Source organism: Chionomys nivalis, chromosome 12, assembly GCF_950005125.1.
Source record: "Chionomys nivalis chromosome 12, mChiNiv1.1, whole genome shotgun sequence".
NCBI lineage: Eukaryota > Metazoa > Chordata > Mammalia > Rodentia > Cricetidae > Chionomys > Chionomys nivalis.
The window spans coordinates 74,516,870-74,543,467 of NC_080097.1; the positions used below are offsets into that span (position 1 = coordinate 74,516,870).

The following is a 26,598-nucleotide window of genomic DNA, read 5'->3' on the forward strand; positions in this document are numbered from 1 at the left end:
CTGCTATGTATACAGTGTTCTGCCTGCATGTATGCACTGCAGGCCAGAAGAGGGCACCAGATGTCATTACAGATGGTTGCTGGGAACTGAACTCAGGACCTCTGGAAGAGCAGCCGGTGCTCTTAACCTCTGAGCCATCTTTCCAGCCCTAATTTTAATTTTGAACAAATAATATCATGATTACTGAGTGCATGGCCTGTTGTTGTCCACACTATCACTACCACAAACAGAACTGTGGTGTGTCACATACCACCACAAAAGTACTAGAAACTCCTCCTGCAGCTTAGGGGCATCCTGCAGCCAGTTACTCTTCATAAAGACTTGCCCTTTGTTTAGGGTCTTCTAGGAGCTCCTGAAGCCTGATAACCGAGGTGATGATACAGCTCCTGGACCATACACCAGAGGACCTGCCAGTTAGAGACACGGATGACTCCGTTCTTCTGGTGGAAGGTAGGCGACTCCACCCGCGCCTCGATGTGGATGTCTTCACTGACGGAAAGGATCACCAGTCTGTCACCGGGGGACAGTGTGACAGTCTTCACAATAGAAACCGTTTTCTTCTAGCCCTTTCCCTACAATTTCTTCTTATGTCAATATTCAGGTATTTAATTGTATGAGTATGCACGTGCACCTGAGTGTATGTGTGCGTCACAGGTGTGTAGTACTGTGTTCATCAGGTCCCCTCAAACAGGTAGGTGGTTGTGAGGCACCGTGTGGGAGCTGAACCCAGGTCCTTTGCCAGAGCAGTGCATACCCTTGACCACCGAGCCACTTCTGAGCCTCCTAAGATTTCCTTAGTATTTTATTCTGATTCTGTGTATGTATGTCTGTGTGCACGTGGAACATACACACTAGAGGTCAAAGGACAACCTTGGGTGTTGGCACCTGCTGCCTTTTGTTTTAAGACAGGCTCACATATTGGCTTGGGATCTGACTGTGTAAGCTAGGTAGCTTGCTGTGAGCTTGCAAGTGTTCTCCCGTCCTGAGCGCCCAGTCTGCCACTGCTGGGGTCACAGGCACATGCCACCATGACTGACCTTTTATGTAGGTTATGGAGATCTAAACTCAGATCCTCAGGCTGGTGAGCTGTGCACTTTACTGACTCGGGCATCGCCTTAGTCATTCAAGTTCTTGTGTTTTTTTTTAAATTAATTTAAAAGTTAAATAATTTTATTAGTAAATGAAACCAATGAAGGCCTACCATCCTTGTTGTCCTGGATACTCAACTTTCAGTTCACGGGGAGCCTGGAGAAGGGCTGGACATACTCTGAGACAGAATGCCCTGGGATTCTTTTCCTTGTTTTTGTTTCTGGAGACAGGGCTTCTCTGTGCACCAGCCCTAGCTGTTCTGGATTCTGGAATTCACCCTGTAGACCAGGCTGCCCTCACACTCACAGAAACCCACTTGCCTCTGCCTCCTGAGATTAAAGGCGTGCAGCACCACAGCCCAGCAAGATTCATTTTTTTAAATTTGTTTATTTTTATGTGCATTGATGTTTTGCCTGTGTGTATGTCTAGGTGAGGATCTCAGGTCACCTGGAACTGGAGTTACAGACAATTGTGAGCTGCCATGTGGGTACTGGGAATTGAACCCGGGTCCTCTGTAAGAACAGCCAGTGCTCTTAACCCCTGAGCCATCTCTCCAGCTCCCACCTGGCAAGACTCTTTTCTTTCTCTCTCTCTCTCTCTCTCTCTCTCTCTCTCTCTCTCTCTCTCTCTTTCTGTCTGTCTTTAAAAAAAAAAAAACAAACTATCTTTTTTCATTATACATACTAATCCAAGTTCCCACTCCCTCCCCTCCTCCCATTCCCTCCACATACCCTCCCACCCCATCCCCATTCAATCCTTAGAGAGGCTAAGGCACATTGCTTTGTGGAAGGTAAGGCCCTCCTCACTATATCTAGGCTGAGCAAGGTATTCATCCAAAGAGAATAGATTCCCAAAAACCCAGTACATGTATGCAGTAGGGATAAATCCTGATTCCACTGCCTACGGCCCCTTAGTCTCTGGCAAGACTCTTTTAAAAATTAACTAATAAAGAAAGGTCCAAGACAGGCACCTTTAATCCCAGCACTTGAGAGGCAAAGGCAGGTGGATCTCTGTGAATTCGAGGCCAGCCTAGACTACAGAGAGAGTTCTAGAACAGGTTCCAAAGTTACACAGAGAAACCTTGTGTCAGAAAAGAAAGAGAAAAAAAGAAAAGAAAAGAAAGATCCAGGCAGTGGTGGTCCATGCCTTTAATCCCCGCCCTCTGGCAACATAGGCAGGCAGATCTCTTAAAGGTCGCCTGGTCTACAGATTAAGTTCCAGGACAGTCAGGGTTACACAGAAAAACCTTGTCTTGAAAAAAATCATACAAACAAACAAAAAAATAGAATAAATAAACAAGACAAAAATGCAAAAATATTCTCCAACTTCTCTCTTCATGGGATTCAGGTAAGAGTGTGAAGGCTCAGCCACACGTGGGCAGGATGAGCCAGGAGGAACTGAACTGCAGACTCTGTCATCTTCACGAAGAGCCCATACTGATGAAGGAAGGTTCTCGGAAGCAACGAGATAAAAGCAAAAGGTACCCAGAGAACATGAATTTGGCCTTCTAGCCTTCCTTCCTTTCTTTCCTCCTCCTCCTCCTCCTCCTCCTCCTCCTCCTCCTCCTCCTCCTCCTCCTCCTCCTCCTCCTTCTCCTCCTCCTCCTCCTCTCTTGAAACAGGGTTTCTCTGTAGCTTTGGAGCCTGTCCTAGAACTCCTTCCATAAACCAGGCTGGCCTTGAACTCACAGAGACCGGCCTGGCCTGCCTCTGCCTTCTGAGTGCTGGGATTAAAGGTGTGTGCCACCGCCCGGCTGAACCCAGAGTCCTTACACTTTCAATAGCTGTGTCTGCAGCAGATCGGCTGCACACTGAGCTGAAAGGATTATATTTCTCTCAAATGTCTGTACCAAAAATGACTCAAAGGATGTCAGGCTCAAAAATAATTGTTTTTGTTTTATTTTATTTTCAAGACAGGGTTTCTCTGTTTAGCTTTGAAGTCTGTCCCAGAGCTCACTCTGTAGATCAGGCAGGCCTTGAACTCACAGAGATCCGCCTGTCTCTGCCTCCCAAGTGCTGGGATTAAAGGCGTGCGCCACCACTGCCTGGCCACGCCTCATAATTTAAATAGCACAAAGCAGTCCAAGTAACCTGGTGATGGCATATCAATGCACAGAGCCAGAGACTCGGCATATCAATGCACAGAGCCAGAGACTCGGCATATCAATGCACAGAGCCAGAGACTCGGCAGGTTTCTGTTTGCCTGTTAAGGGAGGAGGCAGAGACAGGGCGAATGGTAAAATCTTGGCAGTACAGGGAGGTAGGTACAAGTATGAAAAGGAAGTTTCCTTTTGAAAAGTAAAGATCAATTGATTATTTACTGAATGCAGGCATATCGTGTGTTCTGTACAAATAAATCTGTTGACTCATTTACTCGTGTCTTAGGTAAGGTTTCTTTTTTTTTTTTTTTTTTTTGATTTTTCGAGACAGGGTTTCTCTGTGGCTTTGGAGCCTGTCCTGGAACTAGCTCTTGTAGACCAGGCTGGTCTTGAACTCACAGAGATCCGCCTGCCTCTGCCTCCCGAGTGCTGGGATTAAAGGCGTGCGCCACCATCGCCCGGCTTAGGTAAGGTTTCTTTCTCTGTGAAGAGACACTACACATGTATAGATACCAGAAGAGGGCACCAGATCTCATTACAGATGGTTGTGTGTCACCATGTGGCTGCTGTGAATTGAACCTATGGAAGAGCAGCCGGTACTCTTAACCTCTGGGCCATTTCTCCAGCCCTGGAAACTCTTACAAAGGACAACATTTAATTTTCAGTCTCTCATCATGGTGGGATATACAGCATGCAAGCAGACATGGTGCTGGACAGGCAACAGGAAGTGGTCTATCTCACTGAGTGTGACTTGAGCACATACCAGACCGGAAGCCTACCTCCACACTGACACCCTTCTTCCAACAAGGCCACACCTCCCAGTCACGCTGCTCCCTTTGGAGGCCATTTTCTTTCAAACCACTACCAGTGTGAAGGCAGGGTATTATCAGGAGGGAAAGGGAACCTGATGAGCCAAACAACTTGCCCATGATCACACCTTGGAAGTGGAGAGCTACAGCCCTTAACTCCAAGCTTTCAGTGGTGGCTGTCTGGCTACACCTGGGCAGGAATGCGAGACAGGGTGCAGAGATGTACAGAAGAATGGACATCCTGAAGTCCACCATTGAGACACTTTAAAACTGGTGTCAGGATCCTTAGTCATCAGAGAAATGCAAATGAAAACAACTCTGAGATTCCATCTTACACCTATAAGAATGGCCAAGATCAAAAGCACTGATGACAACTTATGCTGGAGAGGTTGTGGAGAAAAGGGAACACTCCTGCATTGCTGGTGGGAGTGCAAGCTGGTACAACCCCTTTGGATGTCAGTGTGGCGATTTCTCAGAAAATTAGGAAACAACCTTCCTCAAGACCCAGCAATACTACTTTTGGGTATATACCCAAAGGATGCTCAATCGTGCCACAAGGATGTGTGCTCAACTATGTTCATAGCAGCTTTGTTTGTAATAGCCAGAACCTGGAAACAACCTAAATGCCCTTCGATCAAAGAATGGATAAGGAAAATGTGGTACATTTACACAATGGAGTACTACACAGCAGAAAAAAATAATGACAGCTTGAATTTTGCAGGAAAATGGATGGAGCTAGAAAACATTATTTTGAGTGAGGTAACCCAGACACAGAAAGATAATTATCACATGTACTCACTCATAGGTGGTTTTTAAACATAAAGCAAAGAAAGCCAGCCTACAAACCACAATCCCAGAGAACTTAGACAACAATGAGGACACTAAGAGAGACTTACATAGGTCTAATCTACATGGGAAGTAGAAAAAGACAAGATCTCCTGAGTAAACTGGGAGCTTGGGGACCTTGGGGGAGGATTGAAGAAGGAGCGGAGAGGCAGGGAGGGGAGCAGAGAAAAATGTAGAGCTCAATAAATATCAATAAAATAAAATAAAATAATAAAAAAATAAATTTAAAAAACTGGTGTCAGGACCTTGCCAAGACCAACATTAGGAACATAGTGTAGTAGATTGGGGTTTTTTGTTTGTTTGTTTATTTGTTTTCAAATACGGTCTTTTTTTAAAAAAATATTTATTTATTTATTTATTATTTATACAGTATTCTGTCTGATTGTATGCCTGAAGGCCAGAAGAGGGCACCAGACCTCATTACAGATGGTTGTGAGCCACCATGTGGTTGCTGGGAATTGAACTCAGGACCTTTGGAAGAGCAGGCAGTGCTGTTAACCGCTGAGCCATCTCTCCAGCCCCTCAAATAGGGTCTTGCTATGTGTCGCTGACTGGCCTGAAACTCACTATGTGGACCAGGCTGGTCTCAAAGTCATACAGATCAGCTTGACTCTGTCTCGAGTGCTGGAATTACAGGTGTGTCCCCCCCGCTGCTGCTCGTGCGTGTCGCTGAGCGAGCTGCAGTTGGTGTTGCTTGTTTCGGCTTAGCCGGACAGAGCCCAGAGGAAATGCTCACCACAAGGGCGCCCAAGGCAGCTCGGTCAATGTGCAAGTGTGAGCTCCTGCTTTGGTCTTTTGAGGGAGAACCCAAGAAAACAGTTTGCTCTGACTTGGTGCTGCCAGAACGCAGGGACAATCTACACTTGGTATCTCGGCAACTCTCTCCTAAGAGGGAACTGGCACAGGCGTGGCCATGGGCTGGAGAACAAGCTGCCATCGCTGCTGTTAGCACAGAGTTATTTTATTTGTATTTATGTGTCTGTGTTGTCTGTCTCCATGCATGGAAGTACCCTCAGAGGCCAGAGGGATTGTGGGAGTCTTTGGAGCTCAGGTCTCAGGTGGTGAGCTGTCCAGTGTGGGTGCTGCAAACTGAATCCCGGTTCTCTGGAAGAGCAGCAAGCATTCTTAACTGCTGAGCCATCTCCGCCTTTTATAACAACGATAAGAGCTCGTGTGCGAAGGCAGCGGTGGCGGCGGTGGTGTTAGCGGCAGCTGCAGCAGAGCATCTGAGGAGATGTCTCACACCATTTTGCTGGTACAGCCTACCAAGAGGCCAGAAGGCAGGACTTATGCAGACTATGAGTCTGTGAATGAGTGCATGGAAGGTGTTTGTAAGATGTATGAAGAACATCTGAAAAGAATGAATCCCAACAGCCCCTCCATCACATACGATATCAGTCAGTTGTTTGATTTTATTGATGATCTGGCAGATCTCAGCTGTCTTGTTTACCGAGCTGATACACAGACGTACCAGCCTTATAACAAAGACTGGATCAAAGAGAAGATCTACGTGCTCCTTCGTCGACAGGCCCAACAAGCTGGGAAGTAGTTGAGTCGGAAGCATTAGGGGCTGGGGGTGGGCTTGGAACAGGTGCTTACAGCGTGCTGTAGTGAACATTTTGTATGATAGTAATCCTGTTTCCATTTTGTTATGCTAGAGCCAAGATTGAATGTATGACATGGAACATGAATGATATTTTCATTCTGAAAACCACCATTATTGCCCCTTTACTCTTTTTCTTTTTTTTTTACTTAAACATTTTTATGATAATTCAGAGAGAGTGTTCTTTGCCATTTAAGGTTGGTTCCAGTCCTTGAAACTGTTGGTGTCTGCTTTACAGCAGTGAGTGCACTAACCCCTTGTGAGGGGTGGGGTAGTGACAAGCTTAGTTATGTCCTCTGGGAAAGTCTTAGTGAAAATAAAGAAATGTTCTGTAGTTCTAAAAAAAAAAAATGATAAAATTTACGTAGCCTTGGCTGTACTAGAACTATGGTTGTAGACCAGGCTGGCCTCGAACTCAGAGCTTTACCTGCCTCTGGCTCCCAAGTGCTAATATCAAAGGAGTATGCCAGTGTACCCGGCCCCTTTTTATGATTGTTTTTCAGAGACAGTGTCAAGTTATGTAGGTCTGGCTGGCCTAGAACTTAGAGCGGTCCCCCTGCCTCTATGCCCAAGGCTGGGATTACGAGTAGACACCGCACTTAGTGGTCTTGCCTTTTCTCATGTGACAATACTTCCCAAATAACTGTGGGGCTGAGCAGCAGTTAAATCCAGTGCTGGGATTATAGGCCTGCATCACCAAGCTTGCATCAGAGATTAATCTTTTTTGGGAGGCAGGGGAGGGTTTGAGACAGGATTTCTCCATATAACGGCCCTAGCTGTCCTGGAACTTGCTTTGTAGAAGAGGCTGGTCTCTGACTCATAGAGATTTCTTATAAAACCCAGGCTCCCTCAGTCTCTACATCTGTTCCTGCCTCCAGGTTCAGGCCCTTTTGAGAGTTCTTATCCTGTCTTCGTTCAGCGATGAACTACAATGTGGAACCATAAGCCAAGTAAACCCTTTTTTTCTCCCAAATTGTTTTCTGGTCAGGGTATTTCATCCAAGCAATTGTTAACCCGAAGACGCCAAAGCTGGAGCTACCTCTAAGGGTTGCTTGCCCAGCTAGACTCCAGCCTTGAGTCCAAACCCAGGGTGGGCTGGTGGATGGGGAAACCCATGTGGTCTGTTTTGCCATAGGCGGAGGAATACCGTGAAGCAATACATCACTACCCAACCAGACCTGAGGGAACTTGTTGCGCCCAGGGAGCCTGCGAGGCGGCCGCGCTCCTCGGCGCCCCAGCGCCCCTTGGTTTCCAGGAGAAAAGCGCATCTACAGCGCTCCTGTCCCTCCAGCGCGGCAGGCAGTGCACAGCCTCGACCCCACGCGGGAGGAAGACTGTCCCAGACGCCAGGTGTGTAACTGGTCCCCACGAGGGAACCAAAACAGCCATGTTTCTTCCCTGCTTTATTCTCTTTTTGTTTGATTTTTGCTTTTGGAGACAGGGTTTCTCTGTGCAACCCTGGCTGCCTCAAACTCAGAGATCCTGCCTCTATGGAGTGCTGGGATTAAAGGCGAGCGCCCATCATCACCCAGCATTCCCTGCTTTAGTGGCCCCACTAGCCCGTCCTTGTTGTCTCACCTTTCTACCTTCCTAAAAGCCTGCCCGCCGCCTCCCGTGGAGGTCCAGTATAAATTTCTGAATTTACTCCAGCATGTGGCTCAGTGGCAGGGGACTTGCTTAACATGATTGAGGTTGTAGATTCATCTCCAGGACCACCAAAGACAAACAAAACAACAACAACAAAAACAAACCAAGGGTAGAGCGGTTAAGCACAGGGTGACAGGAAGTGGGAATCAGGAGGGAAGATTATGTGCGGGGAGGGAAGAGAACCCTCCAGGGAAGGCGTAGGGGAGACAAAGCGGGAGACACAAAGCAGCGGTACTTATGTACAACTGCAGAGAGACCCATCACTGTGTATGCTACAAAAAATTAAACCTTAAAAAAAGTCGAGACTGCCGGGCGGTGGCGGCGCACGCCTTTAATCCCAGCACTTGGGAGGCAGAGGCAGGCGGATCTCTGTGAGCTCGAGACCAGCCTGGTCTACAAGAGCTAGTTCCGGAACAGGCTCCAAAACCACAGAGAAACCCTGTCTCGAAAAACCAAAATAAATAAATAAATAAATAAATAAATAAATAAATAAATAAATAAATAAATAAAGTCGAGACTGCCTGGCATGGTGGAGTATTCTTTTTTTTTTTTTTTTTTTGTTTTTGTTTTTTTTGAGACAGGGTTTCTCTGTGGCTTTGGAGCCTTTCCTGGAACTAGCTCTGTAGACCAGGCTGGTCTCGAACTCACAGAGATCCGCCTGCCTCTGCCTCCCAAGTGCTGGGATTAAAGGCGTGCGCCACCACCGCCCGGCTGGAGTATTCTTTAATACACTGGATGGCAGAGGCAGGAGGATCTCCGTGAGTCCACGCCAGTCTGATCTACAGACCGAGTCCCAGAACAGCCAGGAAGAAATAGAGAGACCCTGTCTCAAAACAAAACAAAACAAAACAAAGGAGAGAAACGAAGGGGGAAAAATCAGGGCTGGAGCAATGACTCAGCAGTTGAGAGCAATTGATGCTTTTGCAGAGGACTAGGGTTCAATATGGAGGCTCTTCTGGCCACGGTGGGAACCAACACACATGACCTATATTCTTTCTAAATAACAGTAATAAAAATCTTAAAAAACAACAGCTGGGCCCTGCGGTAGTGACACACGCCTTTAATCTCAGCACTCGGGAGGCAGAGGATCTCTGTGAACAGCGCATGTTCCAGGACGGGCAAAGCTACACAGAGAAACCCTTACTGGAAAAACAAAACAAAACCAACAGCTGGTTGTGATAATCCCCACTCCTCCAGAGTTAAGCAGCTACAAAATCTGATAATCCCTGCCCTACATAGCAAGTTTAAAGCCAGCCAGCAGCCCATAGTGAACCCCCTTCTCACAAAAGAAAACAAAGAACCCAGTTTGCCAAAGATAAGCAGACAGTAGAAACAGAAGTTTTGCTGGTGAAATCCACAGCAGTCTAGAAAGGCGTCACCTTGAGTACTGGGACTATGCTCAGGCACGAGCCTAGAAAGCCAGGATTTGCAGGGCAACTGGGCCTCTGTGCTTTGATTTTGGAGAAGAGGGTTACTTTGAAACCATGACCATATTTAAGGTCCTTCTCCCAGGAAAACTTGACACACACACAAACTACACATGATTCTGTAGGTTCAGTGTTTCCCTGAGAGCAGCCGTGGCTGAGGTCTAGAAGCCAAAGAGCCAATGATCAGCAGGGGTTGTACTTTCTCTTTGATGCACTCCAACTGGCTCACTCCAACTGGCTCACAACAGCAGCCTCCAAGACAGTCTATTCTCAAGAACCCACGTTAGTGACGAGAGGAAATCTACAAACAACAGTTTATCTATTATTATTATTATTGCTAAACACTCATTTGGGTTTTTTGTTTGCTGTCCTGAAACTCACTCTGTAGACCAGGCTGGACTCGAACTCAGAGATCTGCCTGTTTCTACCTCTTGAGTGCAGGAACTAAAGTTGTATGCCACCCCTGCTCTGAAAGACTCACTTGTTTGTGTAGTATGGTTCTAGACTTTCCAGTCCTATATTCCAGATAAGCAAACGTTTGCAAAAAACAGCTGAAAAAGTAGGAGTCTAAATTTTAGTGCTGAGGCAGGCATTTCTTTTGTAATTCCAGCACTCAGGAGGCTGAGGAAAGATTGCTACTCTGAACTTCAGAGTGAGACTCTGTCTCAAAACAACATCAACAACAACAACAACAACAAATCTGGGAGTGGTGGAGCAGATGCTTTTAACCCCAGTACTTTCTAGGCAGCTGAATCTCTGTTCCAGGACTCTGCATATAAGAATGAGCACCCGTTGTGTCCTGGGTTAGGGCTGGACACAGGCCTGGCTTGGACCAGCTTGAGTTCTTCCCTCCTCCCACTTGGACCCACTCCCTGAGTCAGTATTCTTGGCTGAAGACATTTGCAGATGTGATTTTTATGATGGCCAGCTCTTGCTGTTCAGGGTTTGGTATGTGGAGTTCTGGAAGGTACTGTGGCTACATCTCACATCTTTCTCCACCTAAACTTTCAGGGCCGAAAGACAGGCGCAGCTACACAGCCCCCTCCACATTCAAGGGATGTGTGACAGATGGAGACAGCAGAACAGAAATAACCAGTGAGCCCAGCCAACTGTGAGTCTTCTTTCCGGGCCCAGGTTGTTACCAAAAAAGCTCTAGTGGAAATGTATCATTTAAGGGTCAGTGAGTGTTGCAGCTGAAAGTGAAATCTCACCTTCTTTGTTTAAAAATACCAAACAGTAGCCAAGAGGATTAGCTTCCTTTGACTCCCTCCCTCTCCCCAGCCCTCCCTTCCCCCTAACCCCCCCTTCCCCTACTCTCCCCCACCTGCACAGGCCAACCTGGGCTACACAGTGAGGCCCTGTCAAAATTCACATTTACATTCATATTAATATTTATAAAACAAGCATTTCTCTGTCTTCTGAGAAAAAAGAATTTTTTTTTTTTTTTTTTTTTTGCTTTTTCGAGACAGGGTTTCTCTGTGGTTTTGGAGCCTGTCCTGGAACTAGCTCTTGTAGACCAGACTGGTCTCGAACTCGCAGAGATCCACCTGCCTCTGCCTCCCAAGTGCTGGGATTAAAGGCGTGCGCCACCACCGCCCGGCAAGAAATTTTTTTTTCATAATGTTAATCCTGAAATTCACCAGAATAGCCAGTTCCATCATTTTGGTTGAATTTAAGCAAGCTTTTATTAAAATTTACATATCGACCAAGATGGAATTTGCTCAGAACCAACATCTGGAAACATCCAGGTAACTGACTCCTAGACAGGTGTTGGTGGGGTTTATATGGACACAACCCATGGGCCACCGTACTTTCCCATGAAGCTTTATTTATTTTTTTTAAGAACCACAGTTCCCAGAATTCCAGGAAGTTACCTGGTCCTTCCGTAGGTAGGGTTTACAGGTTAACTTCGGGTCTAACAACCGAAAGTGTTTCCCCTTCCTTCTAGTTTTTTACCTCCTATGTTGACATTTGCAGGCTACATTTTGTAAGATTACCCTCTAGATCACTAACTTTATTTTTTAAGATTTATTTATTTATTATGTATAGAGTGTTCTGTCTATCTGTATGCTTGCCGGCCAGAAGAGGGCACCAGATCTCATTACAGGTGGCCGTGAGCCATCATGTGGTTGCTGGAAATTGAACTCAGGACCTCTGGAAGAGCCATCAGTGCTCTTAACCTCGAGCCATCTCTCCAGCTCTAGATCACTAACTTTTTTTTTTTTTTTTTTTTTTTTTGTTTTTTTTTTTGTTTTGTTTTTTTTTTGTTTTTCGAGGCAGGGTTTCTCTGTAGCTTTTTGGTTCCTGTCCTGGAACTAGCTCTTGTAGACCAGGCTGGCCTTGAACTCATAGAGATCCGCCTGCCTCTGCCTCCCAAGTGCTGGGATTAAAGGCGTGCGCCACCACCGCCCGGCTAGATCACTAACTTTTATCTAACTTTTTGGTAAGTGAACAGCTCAATTCAAAGTCTTATAAACGTTTCTGCTTCTCCCTTTTGAGGCTAATCTTTCTCTAAATGTAACAGTCTACTTTTTATCAGCCAAGTCCTGATCTGGGCTAAATTCGTTGGTCTATGTATGCCCGACAGTGCTCCCATTAGGACTACAGAGGTGGTGGAAGCACCCAGGTCTGAGGAAACGCCCAGAGAGGAAAAGCTCGTTCAGAGGAGCTCACTGGAGTGTGCGCGGAAGGCTGCCGAGCTTCGGTGAGAGCTAACATTCTGTGCCTCAAACTATACTGAGCAGAAAAGGGAAGGCCTTTTTGTTTGTTGGAGCTTTTCTTCACCACAGAGGAAAAGTGATTATTTAGGGATATATTAAATCTAGACATAGACCTGGAGTGAGAAACCCTGAATATAAAGAGGTAGGTGGGTTAGGTTTTGTAGCACATGCCTGATCTACATAGAGACAGGATGACAGCATAAAACCAAAGAGAGGAGAGAGGGGAGGGGAAGGAATGAATTTCTCCCTGTAGTTCTGGCTGCCCTGGAACTCACTATGTAGACCAAGCTGGCCTCAAACTCACAGAGACCTGCCTGTCTCTGCCTTTCAAGTGCTGGGATTAAAGATGTGTGCCACCATACCCGGCTGGAGCTGATTCTTTTATTCCATCGAACGTTTCAAGAACTGAACTTGTCTGACTTCTGTGGCAAGTACTTTCACGTGCTGGTCGAAGGATTGGGGACTTAGCTCAGGGCAGAGATGGCTTGCCTCTCCCTCTGGGGTGCTAGAATTGAAGATAAGACTCGCAATACCCGACAAAGAGAAAAAGAAACGAGGGCGATGGCTCAGTCAGTACGCTGCTTGTCACACAAGCCTGCGGACCAGGGTTTGAAACCTCAGAACCCACAGGAAAGCAGGTTATCCCTGCACTAGGGTGTCGGAGACAAGGGGCTCCCTGGAGCTCATTGCTAGCCAGGTTCTGTGTGAGAGACCTTGTCTTGATACGTAAAGTGGAGCGCAGGAGAGGAAGATACCCAGCATCAACCTCTGGCCTCCACGTGTGTGTGAGCATGAGTGTGAACACACACACCACGTGGATGTGTGAGCATGAGTGTGAACACACACCACATGGATGTGTGAGCATGAGTGGACACACACACACCACATGGATGTGTGACCATGAGTGTGGACACACACACACCACATGGATGTGTGACCATGAGTGTGGACACACACATACCACATGGATGTATGAGCATGAGTGTGAACACACACACCACATGGATGTGTGAGCATGAGTGTGAACACACACCACATGGATGGTGTGAGTGTGAACACACACCATATGAATGTGTGTGAGCATGAGTGTGAACACACATACCACATGGATGTGTGTGAGCATGAGTGTGAAGACACACCACATAGGTGTGTGAGCGTGAGTGTGAACACACACCATATGAATGTGTGAGCATGAGTGTGAACACACACCACATGGGTGTGTGAGCGTGAGTGTGAACATACACCATATGAATGTGTGTGAGCATGAGTGTGAACACACACCACATGGGTGTGTGAATGTGAACACACCATATGAATGTGTGTGAGCATGAGTGTGAACACACACCACATGGGTGTGTGAGCGTGAGTGTGAACACACACACCACATGGATAAGTGACTGCATTGTTTAAATCAGCTTTTTAGTTTCATAACAGAATTGAATAAGGAGTACCACACACCCTTGTCTCCACAGCCTTTTCAGGTTATTTTTTATTTAGATTTTAAATTTTCATTTTAAGTATATGACTGTTTTGCTTGCGTATATGGCTGTGGACCATGCGAGTTGCTGATACCCGTGGAGGGCAGAAGTTGGATCCAGTCATCATGTGATGCTGGGAATTGAACCCCAGTCCTCTGTAAGAGCAACAAGTGCCCTTAACTTAACCACAAGGCCAACTTTTCAGCTCCTCCTTATTTTTCAGATTTATGTATTTTTTTTAAATGTAGGATGTTAGTGCAATGTGTGCGCCTGGTGCTCAAAGAGCCAGAAGAGGGCGCCAGATCCCTTGGAACCTGGATTGGCTGCTGTTTAACCTGGGACTAGAATCTGTGCTTTCCAAGAACAGCAAGTGTTCTTTACCACTAAACCCGAAGTAGAGCCTTTATTACAAAAATTAACTAATAGCCAGAACACACCTTTAATCCCAGCACTTGGGAGGCAGAGACGGGCAGATCTCAGTGAATTTGAGGCCAGCCTGGTCTACAAGGTGAGTTCCAGGACGGCTAGGACTGTTACACAGAGAAACCCTATCTCAAGACAAAAACGAATGAATGAATGAATGAATGAATGAATGAATATTAACTGACGGCCAGAACTGGTGGCACATGTTTTAATTCAGCACTTGGGAGGCAGAAACAGGTCAATCCTTAGGAATTCAAGACCAGCTGGATTAGAGAATTCCAGGCGAACTAAAGCTATGTAGTAGAACCCTTTCTCAATGAAAATAGAAATAAAAAGGACATCAAAACGAGCTAATATTGACACAGAGCCAACAGTTGATATCAAAGTTCATTCTTAGCCGGGCAGTGGTGGCACACACCTTTAGTCCTCGCACTCTGGAGACAGAGTCAGGCGGATCTCTGTGAATTCCAGGCCAGCCTGGTCTACAAAGTGAGTTTCAGGACAGCCAGGGTTTTGTAGAGAAACCCTGTCTCAAAAGAAAAAAAAAGTTCATTCTTGCTGTTGTGCATGCTGGGAGTTTGGGCAAATATGTAATTATACGGATCTGGATCCATCGTAAATCACAGGGTATTCGCCGCCCTGAAAACCTCCGATGACCGTTGATCCTTTCAATCTCGCTGTTGCTTTTCCTTCACCTAAAGCACCGTTTAGCTGGGACTGTGCGAATACAGCTTTGTGGGTTCGCGCTTTTCACTTCATCATACACATTAGAAGTCCACCCGGTTTCCATCCCTTGACGGCAGCCCACCTCCGCCCCCCACCCGCCACCTCGGGCTGAATAACAAACAGTCCATTGAGGTTTTTTTTTTTTTTTTTTTTTTTTTGGTTTTTCGAGACAGGGTTTCTCTGTGGTTTTGGAGCCTGTCCTGGAACTAGCTCTTGCAGACCAGGCTGGTCTCGAACTCACAGAGATCCGCCTGCCTCTGCCTCCCAAGTGCTGGGATTAAAGGCGTGCGCCACCACCGCCTGGCTAGTCCATTGAGTTTTGTTTTTTTTTTTTAGACAGCGTTTCCTGTAACCCAGACTGGCCCAAGCTCACTGTGGAGCAGAGGATACTCTCGAAGCTCTGATCCTCCTGCTTCTACTTTCCAAGTCTGGGGTTACAGGCATTCACCACCACGTCTGTTTTATACAGGGCGGGGGACCAAGTTCAGAACCTATCAACTGAGCTAGAACCGCAAGCCTGTGGAGACCTGCTCAGTGCTGAACGGCTAAGTCCCACATGTAATTACTCGGAGGTAGAGTCTAAGCAACAATGTAATTTAAAGACCTCGTTCATAACTAGTCAGGACTGAGAGTGAGAGTCACTGGGGCAGAGTGAGCCTAAATCCTTACTAATATCTTTTAAACCTTTTTTCATTTTCTTTTCTATTTTTTCTCTTTTCTTTTCTTTTGAGACAGGATTTACTAAATAGCTTTGGCTGTCCTGGAACTCACTCTGTGACTGAGATCTACCTGCCTCTGCCTCCCAAGTGTTGGGATTAAAAGTGTATGTCATCAATTTTTTTTTTTTTTTTTTTTTTTTTGTATTTTGAGACAGGGTTTCTTTGTGTAGCCCTGGCTGTCTTAGAACTCTCCTTGAACTCAGAGATCTGCTTGACTCTGCCTCCCAAGTTCCAGGATTAAAGGTATGCCCCACCGTGCCCAGCTAAGTTATTTTTTTTTTTTAATATTTATTTATTTATTATTTATACAATATTCTGTCTGTATGCCTGCCGGTCAGAAGAGGGCACCAGACCCCATTATAGATGGTTGTCAGCCACCATGTGGTTGCTGGGAATTGAACTCAGTACCTTTGAAAGAGCAGGCAATGCTCTTAACCTCTGAGCCATCTCTCCAGCCCCCTAAGTTATTTTTTTAAAAAGGAAAAAAGAAAAAGGGCCCGCTTGGGCTACGTAGTGAGAAGTTGTCTCAGAAATGTAAATTAAATCAAATACCCAGCCATGATTCCCTAGGTTTGGAAATAATATTAGCCTTCCTTTGTCTCTATACTCATGTTTCTGAGGATGCAAAGCACTTATTTAGTTGGACTCAAAAATTTCTGAGAAATTGTGAGAACCCTAATTAAAAAAATACTTACTATGTTTTCTTAAAACTCAAGGTTTAAGGTTAGTGGTTGTCATATCTCCACTGTCATAATTAAAAACAGAAGAAAGGGAGCCTGGAGAGATGACTTGGAGGTTAAGAGCACTGACTGCTCTTCCAGAGGTTCTGAGTTCAATTCCCAGTGGTGGCTCACAACCATCTACAGTGAGATCTGGTGCCTTCTTCTGATCTGCAGGCAGAGCATTATATCCATAACAAATAAATCTTAAAAACCAACAACAGCCGGTGGTGGTGTGTAGTGATATCTCTTTTGCATTTTAATAATAAAGCTTGCTGGGGCTGGAGAGATGGCTCAGCGGTTAAGAGCATTGCCTGCTCTTCCAAAGGTCCTGAGTTCAATTCCCAGCAACCACATGGTGGCTCACAACCATCTGTAAAGAGGTCTGGTGCCCTCTTCTGGCCTTCAGGCATACATGGAGGCAGAATATTGTATACATAATAAATAAATAAATATTAAAAAAAAATAAATAATAATAAAGCTTGCTTGAAGATCAGAGAGTAAAACAGCCCCACTGGCCAGCCTTACAGACCAGGCAGTGGTGACATACACCTTTAATCCCAGTAGCCACACGAGTTTGCCATGAAACTGGGTGGTAGTGGTGCATGCCTTTAATCCCAGCCCTAGAGAGGAATATAAGACAGGAGGAGACAGCTCTTAGACACAGTCTTTTCCTGAGATTCCTGGAGGCAGGATCGCCATTTTAGACTGAGGTAAGAGCCAGTGGCTGACTGGCTGATTTGCTTTTTTGACCTTTAGGTTGAACCCCAATATTTGTTTCTGGGTTTTTATTAATCATGCTGCAGTGGGGTTTGCCTTTAATCCCAGCACTCGGAAGGCAGAGGCGGGTGCTGGTCTGCAGAGTGAGTTCCGGGACAGGCTCCAAAGCTACAGAGAAACCTGTTTCAGGGAAGAAAAAAAAAAAAATCAGCAACAACAAAATAGGAGGAAGGATATTTTGCAGACTGTGTTTCAACTTCCGATGTGTTCTGGGGCAACAGAAGAGGCAATGGCAGGAGGTACTGGGTTCCCGACGGAACAGTTCAGTGTCTTCTGTTTACAGAGCTTCCATTAAGGAGAACGTGGAGCTGATTCGGCTTAAGAAACTCTTATATGAAAAGAATGCCTCATTAGCAGCCACAGAAGCCCAATTAACACAAGTTCAAGAGGTGAGTTGCTATAATCATCTGTGCTTTTTAGAGAGGGGAAAGTCAACTAGTTCTTGCATGAAGTCCTAGGTTCATTCCCTAGTACTGCAAAAAGGGGAGGGGGTGTTACTTAAAAAAAAAAAACTAGCCAGGCTGTGGTTATGTGCACCTATAATCTCAGCACTGGGAAGGCAGAGGCAGGTGGATCTCTATGAGTTGGGGAGGTGAATGCAGACACACTGAAGGTCAGAGGCCAGGTCCTAGAACCTGTCTGTTAGGGAGGTGAATGCACACACTGAAGGTCAGGTCCTGGAACCTGTCTGTTAGGGAGGTGAATGCACACACTGGAGGTCAGGTCCTGGAACCTGTCTGTTAGGTGAATGTGGACACTGGAGGTCAGGTCCTGGAACCTGTCTGTTAGGTGAATGTGGACACTGGAGGTCAGGACCTATAATCTTTCTGTTAGGGAGGTGAATGCAAACATTGGAGGTCAGGTTTCAGAACCTTTCTGTTAGGGACGTGAATGCAGACACTGGAGGTCGGGACCTAGAACCTGTCAGGTGAATGTGGACACTGGAGGTCGGGACCTAGAACCTGTCTGTTAGATGAATGTGGACACTGGAGGTCAGGTCCTAGAACCTGTCAGGTGAATGCGGACATTGGAGGTCAGGTCCGAGGACCTGTCTGTTAGGCTTCAGCACATAGACAGTGCACAGTTGGAGATGGGTTTTGAACAAGCTGGTCATAAGCTCAAGTTCTTCTCTCCCAAAGATCTCAAAGCCTTTGAAAAGCATGTTATTTGAAATTCATTTTAGTACATAGAGAATATCTTTAGGAAAATGATCACAAAGTACCGGTAATTACTGGTTACAGGTGAACGAATGCAGGAGCGGTAGGAGACTTTATATTGTCCTGACGTCTTCAGATGTCTCAGGAATTGCAGGCGCTCAAGGCGCTCATCAACAACATAGCAAGGCTGCGGCCAGGCTGCACTACGTGAGAATCTGTCTCAAAACACAAACCAAAACTAAACAGACCAATCAAAACCAGGGAAAGGGGCTAGAGAGATGATTCAGGGGTTAAAAGAACTTCTGGTTCTTCAGAGGATCCAGGTTTGATTCCTGGCACCCACATGGAGGCTTATTGTCTCTAATTCTAGGTCCAAGGGATTTGATGCCCTCTTCTGACCTCTGCAGGAACCAGGCACATTCGTGATGCACATAAATACATGCAGGTGAAACACACATGCTCATACAATAACTAAACCTGAAAAGAAACCGTTGGGGCTGGAGACATGGCTCAGCAGTTAAGAGCTCTTCCAAATGACTTGGGTTCATTCCCAGCATCCACATGGCAGGCAGCTCAGAACTATCTGTAATTCCAGTGCCAGGGGATCCAACACCCTCACAAAGACATACGTGCAATCAAAACTCCAATGTAATGAAATAAATAAATATATAAATGCAAAACTACAGGAGAACGGAATAAGACCAGAATGGCTGAAACAGACTGCAGACACAGAAATCCTGTAGAAGTCCAGGACAGGCTGAGTGGTGGTGGCGCACGCCTTTAATCCCAGCACTCGGGAGGCAGAGGCAGGTGGATCTTTGTGAGTTCGAGGCCAGCCTGTTCTACAAGAGCTAGTTCCAGGACAGGCACCAAAACTACAAAGAAACCCTGTCTCCAAAAACAAAAACAAAAAACAAAACAAAACAAAACAAAAGAAAAGAAGTCTAGGACAGGAGAACTACACAGACTAGTTGAGGAGAGAGAGAATATTGCAGAGAAAGGGATCTTACTTTGATAAATCCAGGACACAGAAGAATAAGTTCTGTCCCCAAAAGGAGAGAGAGTGGAGGTAATGGAGAAATGGAAGGTGGCTTCTGGACTCCCGCTTTAGGTGAGTAGACCTGGTGGCATCAGTCTCCGCGGTTGGACCTTCCCGCAATCAGCACTGTCCAAGACCTGGGTGCTCCGCTGAGGCATGGAGTATCTTCTCTTTTCCCCTCTCTCTTTCTGAAATAAGGTCTCACTGTGTAGCCCTGGTGGGCTTTGAACTTGCTCTGTAGACCAAGCTGGACTCAAACTCATAGAGACCCACTTGCCTCTGCCTCCCAGGTCCTGGGATTCAAGGTGTGGGATACCACAGCCAACTATATCTTATAGAGATGTCAAATTTCTCATGAAATTGGTGATTATTGGTGAAATAATACTTACTTATTCCTTCCAGGCATATGAAGACTTGCTCCAGAAGGTAATTGTTGTTGTTGTTTTTTAAGACAGAATCTGTATCAGAACTTTCTCATCAGGACCCCCAGCCCACAAATCATTACCCAGAAACTTATTATGAAAGGCTACCTGATTTATCTTTTTTTTTTTTTTTTTTTTGGTTTTTCGAGACAGGGTTTCTCTGTTGTTTTGGAGCCTGTCCTGGAACTAGCTCTTTTTTTTTTTTTTTTTTTTGGTTTTTCGAGACAGGGTTTCTCTGTGGCTTTGGAGCCTGTCCTGGAACTAGCTCTTGTAGACCAGGCTGGTCTCGAACTCACAGAGATCCACCTGCCTCTGCCTCCCAAGTGCTGGGATTAAAGGCGTGCGCCACCACCGCCCGGCTGGAACTAGCTCTTGTAGACCAGGCTGGTCTCGAACTCACAGAGATCCGCCTGCCTCTGCCTTCCAAGTGCTGGGATTAAAGGTGTGCGCCACCACCGCCCGGCCTGATTTATCATTTTTAAACTATTTATTTTTCTATGACTATCTGTACCCATTTTCTTTGCTTCAGCATCTAAGTACATTTTAAAGCATCCTATATCTGTTTAGAGCTTTTCTCGGTCTGGACCTGACTTCACTGCATTCCTGCAGCATTCTCTGACCATATCAGAGAGATCTTAAACTGTTTGGCCTGGTCCTCTGCCACGGCTCAGCCCACTCTGGGTCCTCCTAACTGTCCCAGCTCTAGGAAGCTGCTGTGTCCTCCCTGCAGCCTTTGTATCTGGTTTCCTGCTGCAGCGTAGTGAATCAGCTGCTTTTAGCAGTGCCTCTGAAGTGAGCCTCAGGGCCTCTTAACCCAGCCTGATCTCTCTCTCTCTCTCTCTCTCTCTCTGGACAGGGTTTCTCTGTGTAACAGTCCTAGATGTCCTGGAAGTAGCTCTCACAGAGATCCACCTGCCTCTGCCCCCTGACTACAAGCCTGGCCTTTGAAATGAGCTGTGTTTCTGTACCTGGCAGCAGTTATACACTGTGTACATGACCCATGTTGGGTGCCAAATGTAGTCAGATTTTTCTTTGGGCCATCAACTCACAAATAATGACCTAGAGACTTATTATAAATTGTGAAAGCTCAGCCTTGTGAAAGCTTAGGCTTGTTCCTAACTACGTTGTATAACTTAAATTAACCCCCCTCTTTTTGGGGGGTTTTTCAAAACAGAATTTCTCTATGTAGCTTTGCAGCCTATCCTGGAACTCATTCTGTAGACCAGGTTGACCTTGAACTCCTTAATGATGGGGTTAAAGGTATGGGTCACCACCACCTAACTAACCCATATTATAAAATCAATGTTCTTCCACGAGGCTTGTTACCTCATCTCCATGCTGTCCACCCTGCTTCCTCCATGTCTGTCTCTTGATTTTGCCCTTCTCCTTTCAGACTCCTCTCTGTCCTCAGAAGTTCTGCCTAACCTTTCCTGCCTTGCTATTGGCCATTCAGCTCTTTATTAAACCAATCGGAAGACACCTTGTCAAAGACACATCTTAACTGCATAAACCAATATTCCACGATAAGGATCTCGCTCCATAGTTTTGTTTTTCAAGACAGAGTTTCTCTGTATAACAGCTCTGACTCTCCTGGTGCTCCCTTTGTAGACCAGGCTGGCTTCAAACTCACAGAGATTCACCTGCCTCTGACTCCCAAGTGCTGGGATAAAAGGTGTGTGCTACCACTGCCCAGTCAAAAGGTAATTAATAAAGTTTCTTTAAATTTATTTCTTAGAGCATCAGGCTGGAGATATGGCTCAGTGGTTAAGAGCACTGACTGCTCTTCCAGAGGACCCGGGTTCAATTCCCAGGACCCACATAGCAGCTTCAACTGTCTGAAAATCCAGTTCCAGGGGATCTGACACCTTCATACCAATGCACATAAAATAAAAGTTAAATAAACCATAAAAAATTAAAAAAATCATTTCTTAGTAATTAGAGCAATCAAACCCAAAGAAATCTATGTTCTTCTCCAGGTTACATGAGAGCAGAATTAAGGCATCTAAATTAGTTATTGTTTCTTTTTTCTTTTCTCTTCTCTCTTTCTCTCTCTCTTTTTTTGTCATATTGTTTCTATTTGTTATATTTGTTGTATATTTGTTTTGAGCAAAATTGAAACACAATTTCTGAGTTGAGAAATATTTGGAGTGGTATTTTTTTAGCTTATTATCACAGCAAATTATAACACTCAAAAACTTCCAGGAGTATTCTTTTGATAAGCAATGAGTTATCCTGTGTCAGTCGCAGATACTCTGGTGTCTCCAGTCTTTGGGCGAACTCACTACTGTGAATGGGGTCCAGACAAAACTGTGGCTGAGGGTCACCAAGAAGCTCACTTGGTCTCAACAGAAGCAATCACAGAAAATGGCTCACAGCTTCAAGAGCTGACATAGTGTTTTCCAAGGAGCAAGGGGAGAATTATCATTTTAGAAATCATTCAAATATCTTAGAAAATCAAGGCAGCTTTTGAAAATGGCACCTAACTTCGAGCCAGGGATTAATTCGGGTCTTGGAGAAATTCCAGCTCCAGTGGTGGCTCACAGCGTCTCAGTCCTGCCTAAGAGGAAAACTACCCACAGAGACGCACTAAGGAGAAAAGCACAGTCTCTTTAAGGTGACCAGGCATTGTGTTGCTTGTTGTCCTCAAAGTCTGTCTTAGTCAGTGTGCTGGGAAGAGACACCATGGCCACGGCAACTTTTCTAAGAGAAAGCATTGTTTGGGGTTTGCTCACTGTCTCAGAGGTTGAGTCCGTTGTCACCGTGGTGGTGGCTTTCACTGTGGTGGGAACAGTAGTCGCACACAGCCACATACAGTGTTGGAGAGGCTCTGCATCCAGATCCCTAGGCAACAGGAAGAGAGAGAGAACCACTGGGTTCGGCTGGGCTTCTGAAACCCCATAGCCCACCTCCCGGTGACACACTTCCTCTCACAAGGTCACACCCACTCCAATAAGGCTGGACCTCCTAATTCCAATCAAGTACTCACTTCTAGATGACCAAGCATACAAATATATAAAACTATGGGAACCTTTCTTATTCAAACCACCACATGGTCATTCTTGGCCTCTGCCTAAGAATGCTGGAGTTGCTGCTGTCTGGAGACCATTTCTGCTGAGTCACGGTGTCAGCAGATAATAGGTCCTAGAGGAATTTGCCGTTGTCTGCAGAATCAGGGAATACTGAATGCAACCCATGACGCCTTCCTCAGCCAAGTGAATGAGCTCAAGGCAGAGCTAACGGAGGAGAGCAAGAAGGTCGTGAGCTTGAAGACACAACTGGAAGATGTGTCTGTCTTGCAGATAACGCTGAAAGAGGTAAATAACAGCGGGACCATATTCTAGGGGTGCAAGCAGCTCTTTTATAGAGTACTTGCCTAGCACAGATAAAGCCCTGGATTTGATCCCCAGCATGGCATGAAGGCAGGTGTGGTGCTGGGCATGGTGTCACATGCCTTTAGTTCCAGCACTGCAGAGGCAGGGGGATCCCTGAATTCATTCTGTCCCGCTGAAACCCCAACTCAAAGCAAAGCACATGGTGCTGATGCACAGCTGTGGTCTCAGCAATCTAAAAAAGGAAACAAGAAGGTGTGATATTTAAGATCTTTTGTGAGCTTGAGGCCAGCTTGGGCTACATGATAAAGAAACAAACAAACAAAAAACAAAAAAGAGCTTCATAGCAACAATATGCCTTTCCATGAAGAACATTTCTTTTCCGTCCATTCTCGCTTTGCTTGCCTGGGTGTCTGTGCACCACATGAGTGTCTGCTGAAGTCAGAAGAAGACATTAGATCTCCTGAAAACTGGAGTTACAGATGTTTGTGAGCCATCCTGTGGGTGCTGGGAATCAAACAGGTCCTCTAGAACAGCAAGTGTTCTTAGTTCTAACTGTCTCTCCAGCCTTGCTACTTAATTTTTTTATATGAGAACAGTGAGCCTCAAAAGTGGTTAAACCACATAGTTTAGATGATTGCAGTATTTGAGAATCTATACTTCTCTATTTTCTAGACTCATTTGTCTTTTCTCTTTCTTTTTCTTTTATTTTTTTGAGACAGGGTCTCACTGGGTAGCTCTGGCTAGTCTGGAATTCACTATGTAGGCCAACTGCCTCTGCCTCCTGAGTGCTGGGATCAAAGGCGTGTGCCACCACCGCCAGGCACTCAGCCTTCTTTCAATTAGCTCCAATCTTTTGTTTGTTTGTTTTTGTTTTTTGAGAGAGGGTTTTACCGTGTGGCCCTGGAGGTCCTGGCACTTGCTTACTCTGTAGACTAGACTGGTAGCAAACTCAGAGACTTGACTGCCTCTGCCCTGGGTTTTAAGGTGTGCACCACTGACAACTCGTAGAGCCTGTGCAGAGAAGCCCATGCCGTGACACGCAGGACGAGCATGCTCGCTAGGGTGCTGGCCCATGCCGTGGCACGCAGGACGAGCATGCTCGCTAGGGTTCTGGCCCATGCCGTGGCACGCAGGACGAGCATGCTCGCTAGGGTTCTGTCATTCTTAGTTTCAGGTCAGAGTTGAAGATTTGGAAAATGAACGGAAATTGCTGAGTGACAGTTATGACAGACTCGTGGAAAAGTAAGTACAAAGTCTGCTCCCAGAGCACTGTTTCTATGAGAGAATTATGGAACCTTACAAATTTTAAACAGATAACAGGCATGGTGGCACATGCCTTTAATCCCAGCATTCCAGAGGCAAAGGCAGACAGAGATGAGGCCACAAGGCCAGCCTAATCTACAGAGTGATTTCCAGGACAGCCAGGGCTACATAGAGAGAAAGCCTGTCTCACAGAGCAAAACAAAACAGAACAAAACAAAAAACAAAGAGATAATAATGTTCAAAGGAAAGGCAAGCTGTAAACAGGTGTGCTCACCCGTCCTGCTTGTGCGTTTAGTATGCTGAGACTGTGGGAGGGAAGTACCTTCACTTCCATTCTAGGTCTTTTATCACTTTTATTTAGTTAATTTTTACTGCTGGGCGGTGGTGACACACAACTTTAATCCTAGCACTCAGGAGGCAAAGGCAGGTCTATCTCAGAGTGTTAGAGGCTAGCATGGTCTATAGAGCAAGTTCCAGGACAGGTCCATACACACAGAAACCCTGTCTTGAAGAAACAAACAAACAAAACCTTTTTTAAAAACTTCTTTTTATTTTATGCATCTGGGTGTGTTGCCGGCATGTATGACTATACACCACATGTGTGCCTGGGTATCTGCCTCTGGAGACTAGAAGAGGGTGCTAGATCTCAGGGAACTGGAGTTACTGATGGCTGTGAACCACCACGTATGTGCTGGGAACTGAACCTAGGTGCCCTGGAAGAACAAACTAGTGTTCTTAACCGCTGAGCCATCTCTCCAGTCCCCTCATTTTTCTTTTTTTTTTTTTTTCTGCTTTTTTTGAGACAGCATTTCCTTTGAGTACCTGCTGCCTGCTGTCCTGGAACTCTCTGTAGACCAGACTGGCCTCAAATTCAGAGATCCTCCTGCCTCCACTTCCCAAATGCTAAGATTAAAGGTAGACACCACTACCACAGGCCTGCGGTAAAAAACAAAATAAACACAAACAAATAAACAAAAAAAACCATTTTTTTTTCTTCAAAATTTGTTTTGGACTTACTTGTTTTTTTTTTTTTTTTTTTTTTTTTTGGTTTTTCAAGACAGGGTTTCTCTGTAGCTTTGGAGCCTGGCCTGGAACTAGCTCTTGTAGACCAGGCTGACCTCGAACTTCCAAAGATCCGCCTGACTCGCCTCCCGAGTGCTGGGATTAAAGGCGTGCGCCACCACCGCCCGGCTTTGGACTTACTTTTTTTATCTTATGTGTATGAGTGTTTGGCCTGCATGTGTGTTTGCACCATGTGTGTGCCTAGTGCGCAGAGGTCAGAAGAGGGCGCTGGATTCCCTCAAACTGGAGTGATGGATGTTTGTGCATCAGGGTATGAGTGCTGGGAATAGAGCCTGGGTCCCCTGGCCGAGTCCCAGAAGTCGCAGAAAAACTGGTCCTCACCAGATTGGACTGGCTGAGTCCCAAAAGCCAGAGGAGGACTGGTCCTCGCCGGATCAGACTTGCTGAGTCCCAGAAGCCGTAGAAGGACTGGTCCTCGCCCGCCTCTCTTCATTTGTTCACAATTACGTATTAGGAGAAACACACGCCACAGCACGCACGTGGAGGGCAGAGGGCAGATTTTGGAAGTTGGTTCTTTCCTTTACCCTGTGGTACCTGGGAACTGAACTCGGGTTGTCAGGCTTGACAGAGGGACCCATACACATTGCACCATCTCACTGCCCACCAGACCCAGCAGGCTAGTTTTTCTTTCTTTTTCCTTTTTTAGATAGGGCCTTCCTCCCTATGTAGACCAGGTTAGCCTCACAGAAATCTACCTGCCTTTGCTTCCTGAGGATTGTCACTAAAGGTCAGGAAGTTTTTTTTTTTTTTAATTATTTTTTTTGTTTGTTTGTTTTTCGAGACAGGGCTTCTCTGTGTAGTTTTGGAGCCTGTCCTGGAACTTTCTCTGTAGAACAGGCTGGCCTTGAAGTCACAGAGATATCTGCCTGTCTCTGACTCCTGAGTGCTGGGATTAAAGGCATGTACCACCACCACCCGGTTTAATTCTTTTTTTTTTTTAATTTTGGATTTTTAAAACTGCATTTCTCTGTGTAGCCCTGGCTATCCTGGAATTCACTCTGTAGACCAGGCTGTCCTTGAACTCCACCTGCCTCTGGTAGTTGTGTGGTGTGTCTTGTGTCCGTGTGTCCTCATCCCCCCCCCACCCCCACCTTCCAGTGCGCAACAATTGCCCAAACACGGTGTCTCGGTGTCTCTTGTTTTTGGGGGGTGGGGCAGGGAGTTTTTAACGTCAGTGTCATTCCATCACTAGGGCCTGGCCTTGTTTGTTTTATACTC

The 26,598-nt window shown here is 45.9% G+C and overlaps 2 protein-coding genes across 2 annotated transcripts in view; both read left to right on the top strand.

Moving 5' to 3' along the window:
• Nucleotides 1–374: 374 nt before the first annotated feature.
• Nucleotides 375–26,598, top strand: part of Rpgrip1 (RPGR interacting protein 1) — a 57,972-nt gene continuing 31,748 nt past the window's right edge. The window contains exons 1-9 of the mRNA XM_057786162.1: nucleotides 375–447; nucleotides 2,428–2,569; nucleotides 7,581–7,795; nucleotides 10,531–10,630; nucleotides 12,107–12,223; nucleotides 17,368–17,473; nucleotides 19,683–19,706; nucleotides 22,870–23,016; nucleotides 24,203–24,276. Coding sequence (XP_057642145.1) covers nucleotides 375–447; nucleotides 2,428–2,569; nucleotides 7,581–7,795; nucleotides 10,531–10,630; nucleotides 12,107–12,223; nucleotides 17,368–17,473; nucleotides 19,683–19,706; nucleotides 22,870–23,016; nucleotides 24,203–24,276 — 998 coding nt within the window. The remainder of the gene's footprint in view (nucleotides 448–2,427; nucleotides 2,570–7,580; nucleotides 7,796–10,530; nucleotides 10,631–12,106; nucleotides 12,224–17,367; nucleotides 17,474–19,682; nucleotides 19,707–22,869; nucleotides 23,017–24,202; nucleotides 24,277–26,598) is intronic.
• Nucleotides 6,037–6,744, top strand: LOC130884878 (enhancer of rudimentary homolog). Its single transcript, XM_057786164.1, has one exon. The coding sequence runs from the start codon at nucleotides 6,077–6,079 to the stop codon at nucleotides 6,389–6,391; it is 315 nt and encodes a 104-aa protein (XP_057642147.1). The 5' UTR covers nucleotides 6,037–6,076; the 3' UTR covers nucleotides 6,392–6,744.